Source organism: Dermacentor variabilis, chromosome 5 (assembly GCF_050947875.1).
Source record: "Dermacentor variabilis isolate Ectoservices chromosome 5, ASM5094787v1, whole genome shotgun sequence".
NCBI lineage: Eukaryota > Metazoa > Arthropoda > Arachnida > Ixodida > Ixodidae > Dermacentor > Dermacentor variabilis.
In genome coordinates this window covers 29,781,086-29,792,038 of record NC_134572.1, presented here as the reverse complement: position 1 = coordinate 29,792,038, position 10,953 = coordinate 29,781,086, and the positions used below count along the sequence as shown (strand labels likewise).

Sequence of the window (10,953 nt, the reverse complement as noted above, 5' to 3'; positions counted from 1 at the left end):
AAGGCGGCTCGACGGCTCTCACACGCGGTCATCGTGGGGATAGCCGTGGGTCGTAACAAAAGGGCCATCCGCACGCGCCATCCGCTTGCTGATCCTACGCGAGCAGAGTGCTTGGAAGGCAACGTCACGTCCACGGCGTCAGGAAACGTCGCCGCGCAACTCGGCCGAGCGAACGACTAGCGCGGCGCGCACTGTAGCGTGGGCTAAGTGTCACGTAATTGTGGGCCTTAATCCGATGAAGATCCTTCTTTATTCCGGCTGCTGGCAGCTCTATTGGATTGGCGGCGCCCTTATTTGTAGTCGGCCGGCCGCGTGGCGAGACACTTTCCCTGTTGACGCGCGAGCGCGTGCTCGGACCGACAAATCAGTTTCCGAATTCCCACGGAGGCCCCCCAGGGGTGAAGCGTATGTGCGTCTGTGTGGAGGCGGGGGGTTCGACGAAAAGGCGTCGAGCGCCACTTCATTGCCGGACCAAGGGCGGTCTTGGGGCAGCGCGCGCCTAATGAACGGGCGGCCCTCCTTGAGTCCAGGCCGCGCTGTTTGCTGCCGGCTGCGCCGCCGCTCAATCCGCCGCCGCTGCATCGCATATTGTCGCGGGCCGTCCCGAGTGGCCCGGCGCGCTGGCCGGCTTCCCTAATTCGCGGGCCTCCGGGCTGTGCAGCCCCCAGGCACCGACTCCTCCCCCTCGATGACACCCACGCGCACCCTATAAGAGGCATGGGACGCAACGGGTCCGGACACTTTGGTCTGCCTCAGAGTTCCCGGAAGGGCCCACCAAGTCAGGTGAGTGCGTTCTGGGCCACTCCTGGAGAATTTCGAGCGTTACTATCGCGCCGTAGACACGTGCTTGGGAGACAGTGCACGCCATGCTTCTGCCTTTTTCACGGCCATTTGATAACCATTGCGCACGTTTCACCATTTAATGCGGCATACCTTAGCTAATGGGTTTAGCGCCGTCCAATAATTTGAAAGATAGCAAGGAAAGTGCACATCATGGTTCAGTGCGTCAACTGGCCTACAGCTATATGGCCTCTTGTTCGTGATGAACTGACCGCGTGTGGTTATCGCCTTTCGAAGCTAACGTTCAAGAGAAAGAGGTAACAAATTTATAGTGTCAATTGTGCAGCTGCTAGAAAGAAAGGAATACAGTAAGTTTAATCTTAGCGAATCCAGCATTCACTGTTTAGAATTAGGGATCAAAACGTAATGCCGACGGGGCGCACTAATGGGGTGGGGTGAATATAAATAGTGCCTATATAATGAAAGACCTATGGTTTCGTAGGGAGAAACTGATACACCGTATTTCAGAAACCGTAACGTTGCCGCCATCAATTGGAAAAAAGTGACCAAAGTTTAGAAATGATGTGGCTTCCCAAATAACACGCTTAATTTACCAATTTTTGCCGGTTTATTGATTTAGATTTGCTATAACATGTAAATTTAGGCTCTGGCTCCTTCGTTAAGTCAGAAAAACCTACCACAACAGCGGTAAACTCCATTCCACAGGCTATATTTCGCACAGAAGTCGTGCAAAAGAGCAACTTCTGTCAGATAGACAAACCAAAATGATTCCTGTAGCTTCGCTTTCGGGCTTTATGTGACCAATGTCCTTAATTAAAATCGGAATAATTAAGTACCACTTCACTTTTTTCAGATCTGCTGTATAACTATTGGAAGGTCTCAACGCTTAGATGAACTGCTCCTATTTTTTTATAAAGATGTCTCATGTCGAGAGTCATATGAATGCCGGTGCGTAAAAGCCCTCTGACACAGTGTTACTCACCATCAGTTCACGGACACTCAGAATATGTACATCCGAAAGTTCTAACCTTAGAAGTCAACTGACGCGAATGGATGAAATATGCATGAGAGTGTGTGCACAGTCTGCCTATTACGTTTGATCTCTGCCTCGAATCATTTTTGCATCTAGGCCTGCAGACAATGTTTGCGCGCTTGCCTTTGCACTCCTCGCAGCAAGGTTACGGCGACCGCTTTGAGTGATTATTCGGTGCCGCGCATACAAAGCACCTTTCCGACTAAGCTATAGACCACCTCTTCCTTACATTAACGCTAATGTTAGAAGCCCACGCTTCTGCAGCATGCGTGGGTGACATATAACGGATACGACTGCCGTTCTTTTCGGTCGCTTCCATATAAGAGGAAGTGGCTAGCAAGGAAGCATTTTACCGGATGCCGAGTCTGTCGTCTTCATGATCTGTAAGCGAAACAATTACACAAATACGAAAAAGAAGAGACGATCACAGATGATCTATCGTCTTTCGTCCTGTGACCTTTTTTTTTCGATTTCAACTGAACACCCAAGTGTTCAAATAGTTCTCGCCACTTAGTAACTGGTGGCTAGGTTCTTCCGACTTTTATTAGTGTTTCCTATTCTAGAACTCAAACTTGCAATTTCACAGGCATTCTTCTATTACCCCAATTGAATTCGTACCTGCGTAAACAGTGGCGAACGTCATAATTATTCAGAATATCTGGATGTCCGGAGGCAGTGGGACGTCTGACAGGGAAGGGGTGATCGCTAGACGGCTTCTTAAGGTAGCCGCGTTGGTAGAAGAGGAGCCTGCTCGAAGGAATAGGAGACTCATAACTTAGTTCTTCTTAATGACCCTCGAGTTTTCAATGAGATTTGAGAGGACATCGAGTAAACGCGCGTCCGCACGCGTCCCAGAAGCCTCGGAGATCACCAGAGGCAAAAGCCTGGCCTTGGTTTCATTCAGAAAATTTTTCAAGAGAGTACATACAGATGTCCATCAGGTTAGCGTTTTTGTGGACGATGTGCTTTCTCGTATCAGAAAAGTTTCTGGTGGGATGGATTCCCACCTAATCTAATCAAATGAAGCGTTGAAATGCCTGCATTGTAATTTTTTGAGAAGGCAGTGAAGGCAGAACTTATTGCTGGAGCCGATTCTTGAATTTACAGCGCTCACTGACGCTATGTGTCAGTGAGGAAATATCACAGCAAGGAAATATCAGCAGCCTGGTGTTCCACAGTTGTTGAGCCATTGAAAATTTCCCCTAAGATCGGACAAATCAGCAGGAGGTCCAGAAAGCTTTTGTGGAATTACTTTTGCCACAGAAGTCCAATCTCGTATTTAGTGCCGTTATTGTGCCTGGGTTTAATGAAATGGGTTGCCCATCGTGGTCTACACTTTCCATTCTCCGTTTCCTCTCGTTTTCGCTCCTTCGAAGGGATGGGCACGGCGCCCGCCTAGGGAGATTTTGCTAACCTAACTTTATGTCGTTTATGTTTGGCGACGATGCTATTAAAAAAATAAATATCACAGTAAAAGTAATAACTTATCGTTGGGTAAGTCACCCTTCTATCTACTAGCGTTAATACCGAAATCTTGTCATTGTGAGATGGCAATAATGCCAAATTATCTGTGGCGCACTCTTAGCAATTTGCGATAGCAGTGACACATAGCGCACACGCCCCCGGAGGTCATCCCTGGCGTAAGGCTCATCCCCCGATATGGCTTCAGTCTTCATCATGCCTCGTTGCCTTGCCAGTTCGAGCACATTATCCACTGTTAACTTTCTTCGACAGTGTTAGACAATTGAAGCTTATAATACGTGCTATCGGATTTTTCACCAGTACAGCATTTCCTAACGCGCCACGCAGTGTTCGGTACTCCTAATCGCTGTCGAATTCTTTCATATCTGGAATCAAGAAACTCAATGTTGTCATTCGAAAGGCAGTCAAAGTAGCCTTGACCCTCCCACCCATGGCATCAACGGAGAACCTCCTCAAGCTCGGCGTTCACAATACGTGGGAAGAGCTTGTTGAGGCTCATTAAATCAGCCAACTATAGAGCGGCTCAAGCTCACACCCATCGGACGTGCAGTTTTGCGCTACCTCAACTACAGTGAACGCTACATTGCAGACACAGACCAGAAAGCAAGAATCCCACCTGCAATCCGGTATTGTATCAGCGTTGCAAGTATATACCGCGCAATGTGCATCCAACTTACCATTAGAAGCGTCGGCAAAGCAGAATCCGCGCACTCAGCAAAAAATGCGGGAGAGACCCTGATACGAGGTACACCGATGCTGCCCGGTATATTAAGCGACACGCCTTTGCTCTAAGTGTCACGGATCAAGGCAAGGAACTTGCAGCTGTCACCATCCGAGCAAGAGCCCAGAGACTGCAGAGGAAACTGCAATCGCTCTGGCAATAGCAACTTGCCCTGAAGTAGCAGTAAGCCTAACAGACTCCCAAGCAACACCTCGCAACTATCAAAAAGGACGCATATCAGAAACCACACTCAAAATACTTAGAAATGACATCGCACGCGACCCGCTCCCCGACACCTACACCAACTGCGTTCCAGGCCATCAGGGCATGACAGGAAATGAGGTGGCACACGCCGCTGCCCGCGAGCATACCAGCCGGGCTTTCCTGCCATCCCACACTAGGCCGGCCACCAACGTTGATGACATCACCCCAAAGTACTCGGAGCTTCTGCAACACCACCAACCCAGCAGAAGAACGTACGCTTCACCACACAAGAATCTGAGCAAAGACGAAGAAGTCATCCTGCGCCGCCTACAGGCAAACACCTACGTACACGGAATAATCATGCACAGACAATATCCTACGCAGTACTCGTACACATGCCCCCCATTGCGACGTCCTAGACACCCTGCGACACATGGTCCAGGATTGCCCACTGCGTGACACATCCGCAGACCCTACCTCACAAGCTCCACAAGACGACTCCAAGGAAGGCCCCCCCATAGAAGCACAAGAAGAGCGCCCCAACTCACTGCAGATCCATACGACAACTGAAACATGGGAGGCCAAGCTTTCCTTTGGTGACCTGGACGACCAACGCAGTTTCGTCGCCCGGGCCAAGGAGGCAGCCCAAGCCAGATGGTTCTTTGAATAAGGGATGCTCCCACCTAGGGTGAACCGGGTTCTGACTTGGATTACCGTTTCAGAAAATAAAAGTTTAGTTCTCTCTCTCTCCCCAGTGACGGATACAGAGGAGACAGTACCTTTACTGATGGGCTCAGAGAGAGAGAAAGAGAGAAAGAAGATGGCGAAATTAATCAGAAACGGGTTGTAAAGGAGATTCCTCTTCGATAAAAGACATATTTGCTTTCCCGCAAGTCCAGGCTTTTCCAACGCTTATCAGGCGGCAGATAAAAAAAAAAGGACGGAGGACATTGTAAGACAGCTTTTTAGTGGAAATCGGGCAATCTTCCTATCCGAATACCACCTTTCTGTGTTCCTAGGGCCTGCTGGTTGTACAATATAGTGCTCGATGTTTGCGAACGCTTTTGTTTTGCGTTTTTAGTTTGCACTAGTATGACTTTGCGTTTGCCACTTTTTTTCTCATTGCTTGTATAAGGAAGGTCTAATCTTTGCTATGAACCACTTTAACCGTTCATAGCGCTTTGCGTTCACATTCCTACATATTTTATATGTGGTTAGGCATTCGATTTTTTTTTTGTGCAATCTGAAATGAAATGGAGACGCAAGGAGCAAACGTCTCCATTCGCTCCACCTGATTACCCATTTAGACATGTTGTAGTAGGTACCACGGGAGCACGATGGGGCAGACGTCAACTAACAATGCGTCTGGAATATATTGCTCTTTCGAGAGATGAATAGATCAAGCAAACTTTTTACTTGACCGGGTAGTTTCATATCTACAGTGAGCTTGCCCCATATGTTTACGTAATATAAATTACATAACAGAAAACGCAGTTGTGTAGGCACTTGACCACTAGGTGTGTATGCTGAAATAATTAACTGAATTCAGTATTCGCATTCAGAGATGTCACATGGTGGCTGCAGTGGGAATTCAGTGACCTTTGTGTATGGGATAGTTTTCAGTGGTCTTCGTTCTTGTGCAGTGAGACCAAAAGCACATCCACGTGAACCACCATGCAGTCGTGGAGAGCCTTCCTAGTGCTGGGCACGCTCTTGTTGCTGGCAGTGATGACCAACATGGCGTGCGCCGCCTACCGCAAGCCGCCTTTCAACGGCAGCATCTTTGGAAAGCGGTCCAGAGGTCAGCTGCCCAACTTTCCTTCCCGTTGTTCGCTCTGGCGTGCAGCAGAATGTCAGAGCGGTTACTTCTTACAAGACTGTAGAACTGATACCTGTCTGGAATTCAGGGCTAGTTGTAAGACAGGGGAAAAACAATTGCGTAAGTTGGCTGATGCTGATTAGTGTCTACGACTGACCTCTAGCATGGCTTCTTGCGCTCATGTGGACATCCACATATTTAACTCTACTTTCATATCGCCTTTACTCAGACCTGGATGTACACTAGCGAAGCCTCTTAAGGCACGGTATTAAAGCATCTTTCGTTGTTTGTAGGATTGATAGAGCGAACAGCAGGGTAACCAGAGAAAGACGTGTAGCATGTGTTTTCAGTCAATGATGTGTAGATGCACATGACAAAACCAATGTCCATATTAACAGGTGAGGCATGCAAAAGGCCCCAAGTAACAAAACAAGTTGCGCGAACGCTACACAGAGGCAACATAGAGCTTCATAATGAAGTCCTGGATTACGGTTACCGAAGCTCTCGCATTACTACCGCGTATGCGAGGTCTGCTGCCCTGGTGTCTTCGTAGAGCAAGGTAAATCTGTGTATTTCACCGCGCGCAATTGACATGTAAGATGCCATTTCAAGCAAACAGAGCCAAATTATTTCCATGCACGAACTTTCTACTGCGGCCGCAGTATTGTCGGTACTCACTGCTGTTACGGCACCCCTACACATCTAACAGTCAACTAACAAAAAAAAATCAGTGATAATTGTGCAGTTTATGGTTAGAAAATTGCAGCCTGCAAAGTGTGAAGCTGATATCCAGTGGTCAACTGGGGTGATATTCTGGTGCCCCATCAAGGACATAACAAAGTTTTATCTCTCTCTCTCTCTGGTGCCATCACTTTCAGAGTTACTTTCCTTTTCTTTATCTCTACTTTGTTATCAATTTACCTTCCCCTCCCCTCTCTCCCCTGCGTGGTGTAGCAAACCGGATATTCCCCTCTGGTTAACCTCCCTGCCTTTCCCCTTTCTTCTCTCTCTCTCTCTTCCCTTTCGCGAGACAAGCTTCAACCGCGATCGGCGTCTACAGGCCGGATCGTTCTGGAACAGTTCCAACAGTGGTAAGACAGCGTGTAAAGAACGCCGTCATACCTAGACGCCGACGCGTCCGACGCTAGTCTCGTGAAGTTTCGTGAAAGTGAAAGTGCCCCTGAAAGGCATCACTCGAAAATACCACTCCTGGAGTAACAGAACTGGTTTTTGTTATATTTTGATGCGAAAACGTCAAATGGCTCATTGAGCAAGAAAGCTGACATCTGTAGCAGCGAAAGGGCACCTACATTCCCATTGGCTGTGATTCCGTGCCACGTGCGCGGCTCGACGGAGCAGAGCGGGCGAAAGGGTACAGCTGCTACGCTGGCGCGCCAGGTGTGGCGTGAGGGGAGAGAGAATCGCCGCGACCCCACGTCACCCTTGCTCTCGCAAGCCTGTGTTATCGGCGCGTTCCTTGCCCTCGCAAGCTTTCACCTGCGTTCTAACTTCGCCTCGGTAATTGCTTTAAGGAAATCAATGCATAGAAAGACAGAATAAATTCGAAAGGAGAAACTTTGGCGGTGGTGAGTTTCGAACCTACGACCCCACGCTCAGAAACCGAGTGCCTTACCTGCTGGGCTAAGCCTGCGTTGGCCAAGCGTCTCAACGCGCTCGCTTGCCCGTGAGGAGTTCGTAACTAGAAGGACGCCTCAGCGGCGTTCAATTGGACATTAATGCTTTCGCATTCAGAACTCATAAAAAGTGCTTAAGTGTCCTCGGATTTTTCGGCTAAGATTCGGCAGTAGCCATCCTTAACATGGCAAACGCTATCCATATTTAATATCTAATAAATGAGAAAGAAGAAGACGAATACGCAAACTAAAAAGGGAACGCAGCCTAAAGCGGCAGAGGGTTACACGAAGTGATAAAATTAGGAAACTGGTAGGTACGGGATGAAATCAGCTGACGGAGGACAAAAGGATGACGAAGGAGTGATGAAAGCCTTCGTCTTGAAGCAAGCCTCATTTAATGACATAGAAGAGAGAGAGAGAGAGAAACAACTTTATTTGCCACTGTAGGGTAGGAAGTTAGGGCAGGTAAGCCTAGTGTGGCTCCCAGGTGGGGGCGACGTCTTGGGCGCACGAGACGAGTGCGAGTTGCGTTTTCTTGTCTGCTCTTGTCAGCAGCTGGTTCCAACCCTCTTCGGAGGGAGCTGGCAGTAATGATTGTGGGGGAGGGTTACCCTCGCATCCCCAGAGAATGTGTGCCCGAGTGGCGAACACTCCATTTTCGCACTAAGTACAGACGGGGTCGTAATCCCCTCCAGTGGTTAGATAAAGCCTAGAATGACTGAGGATTGAATCCGTCTGCAGTCTGCGAAGCATGGTGGATTGCGCTCGTTCGAGGTCGGGGTGGGGAGGCGGGTACACGCGTCTCGTCTCCTTGTAGAAGTTGGTGATGTCAGCATAGGATTTGGGGGCCTCCGCGAGCGCATCTGGGTTCGAGGGGCCGGCCTCCCGGTTAGTTAGGCCTCGGGCTAAACGGTCGACCCCTTCGTTCCCAGAGTTCCCCGCGTGAGCAGGTACCCACACTAAGCTGACAGTTCTGTCGAGAGCGCAACCTATAAGATAATGGTGATCACACGATAAACATTCAGTGCTACCGAGACATTATGGTGGCAGGGTATCATCATGGTCCTTAGGAAGCGCGAGGCCTTTGCTCAGCAGCCGTTTTGACGAAACATTCACATGTTGGTGGGCCTGTTGCGTTTTTAAGAAAAATTTCGAGATCCTACAATATACCTTCTGCACTTAAAAAATAATTCAAGCCATGGTTTATAAGACACCACTTTCTAGATCAGACGCATCACATGTATGTTTTCGCACTTGAAAGGAGAGCCAAAGAAATATCATTTCATAAGCAACCACATTAGGCTTATGTCCGTCGAAATATGCTTTCGACTTTTTTAGTTCCAGCCCATACAGCACTTCGCTTATTCTGAAGATTGAAAATGCTTCGCAATGTGGCACTAAAACACGACAGGCCTAAAACATGGCGTCGGGAGTAGGACACTCCTGCATGGCAAACTTGCTTCACCAAGCCGACCTTTAGTTACGGATGGTTTCTTGTGCAGGCAGAGCCCGAGTGTGCACAATTTTATTCTGAGACCTGCTGTAAGGATAATGGTGACAAATTTCCGATTCTTTCAGGGCCCCTCAATTTTTCCTGCCATGTAAACGAGCGTGACCCTTGACTCATTTAGTTATTTAAAGGCTAGTAGTGCGTCACGGAAATATGCGACCAAATTCCTTCTCGTGTGATGGCGTAAAAGAAGCCCGCCACGTGATGGGTGTAACAGCGGATCCCTTCTGTACAACGCCCAGAATAATCGCCGAACGCAGTGCAGGAAACGCGCGAATATCAAAGCGGTTACGTGGCTGTCACGCCGGAAGATATGTTCACCCTTACAGGCTCACCGATACGCTTTTCCGCCACTGTGGCCATTTCTTAAGCAAGAACTAAAATATTATTACAAACAACAATCACCATAGCGCTTATTTTTCATTAGTTAGAATAACCGGATGACCTCGAACATTTACAGTAAGTATCGACAAGTAGCTGTGTTATATAGCCCATTAACAATGTATGTGGTGGTCAAGAGAGTGTTTTTTTTTGTGTGTGTCGTCCACCCAGGGGACCTGAACAACGCGGAGATAAAGTACGCTATGTGTGAGGCAGTCTGGGACACTTGTACGCAATGGTTCCCGCTTCCTCAGGACGGAACCCAGTAGGACGATCTTTGTCTCAACATCCAGGTGAGTACAGAAGTAACGTTTTTGCTATACCTTCGGCATTTTGCTTTCCACAATGTCTTTTGAGCTATTAAATTTAACGAATACGCTAGAAAATCAACAATTTCAGTGCTTTCTGAAAGAATACGCGCACTAAATAATGAAAGAAAGAAATTATGCAGCACATGGGAGGTAACATCATGCGAACTTCGCCGTGCAATGCGGCTTCACGGCAATAAGGTGTACATCGCGGTGAAGAAGGATTAATCTGTACAGAAAGAGCAAAAAGAAGGCTGTTCTCGCATTGTGGTGCTTCGAATGCAAGGCACCCATAATAGGAGTATTTAGCCCCTTTTACTCCTCCCTCTTACGCATCCGACTTCGCCAACTCTTTTTAATAAATTTATTCTACTTCTCTTGGTGTTGTAACTTGTTGACTTGTTTTTTCAGCATTCCGATACAAAGTGGATGGTGAAGCCACACCATGTTTAACTCGAGAGCCGCAGCGAGAGCTGTGAATGCTGCGCACACAGAACGAAATTGTATCTGAAGCTTCGTATTGCGCTTATAGCTTTGTGGAGTTGTTCATATAGAATATCCTAGTTTCGTTACCCATTCTTCTCCCCGCAAGACGTGGGGAGAGCCGCACTTGCGCAATTTTGCATATGCGTTATTGGAGGTGCGGTTTCGTGCTGTAGATGTGGGAGTTGGAATAGTTATGTGGCCGTAAATACTAATTTACGGGAACATATACGGGAAAGACCGATATTAATTTTTGCCTAAGGTTGTGTATGTATTAGACACAAGCTTTCTTTTTCTTGTTGTTTTCGGCGAAGGCAGTCTTATCAGCTTCATAACCCTATACTCCGGTTCAGACAACAGGTGGAGCGCTGTGGAGGTTAGAGAGAGCTTTTGCAATGGCAGCGTCTGTACTTAGAAATAGTTCGATGTTCTTGATAGCAATTGTGCGAAACTGTACTCCATATAGACTCAGTATTGAATTAAAAAAATGTTTAGTCCTTAGAAACAAACTGGAGCATACGGTTATTTAATGCGTTGTTTTAGATAAATTTGCTTTTCATTGCGTTTCTTTTCGGGT

General features: G+C 47.8%; 1 protein-coding gene across 2 annotated transcripts in view; it reads left to right on the top strand.

Annotated features, from left to right (window-relative positions):
- Positions 1-709: 709 nt before the first annotated feature.
- Positions 710-10,953, top strand: part of SIFa (neuropeptide SIFamide) — a 28,705-nt gene continuing 18,461 nt past the window's right edge. For both annotated transcript variants that reach the window (XM_075691274.1, XM_075691273.1), the window contains exons 1-3: positions 710-783; positions 5,885-6,042; positions 9,757-9,878. In XM_075691274.1, the coding sequence (XP_075547389.1) occupies positions 5,916-6,042; positions 9,757-9,854 (225 nt within the window). In that variant the 5' untranslated portion in view covers positions 710-783; positions 5,885-5,915 and the 3' untranslated portion in view covers positions 9,855-9,878. The remainder of the gene's footprint in view (positions 784-5,884; positions 6,043-9,756; positions 9,879-10,953) is intronic.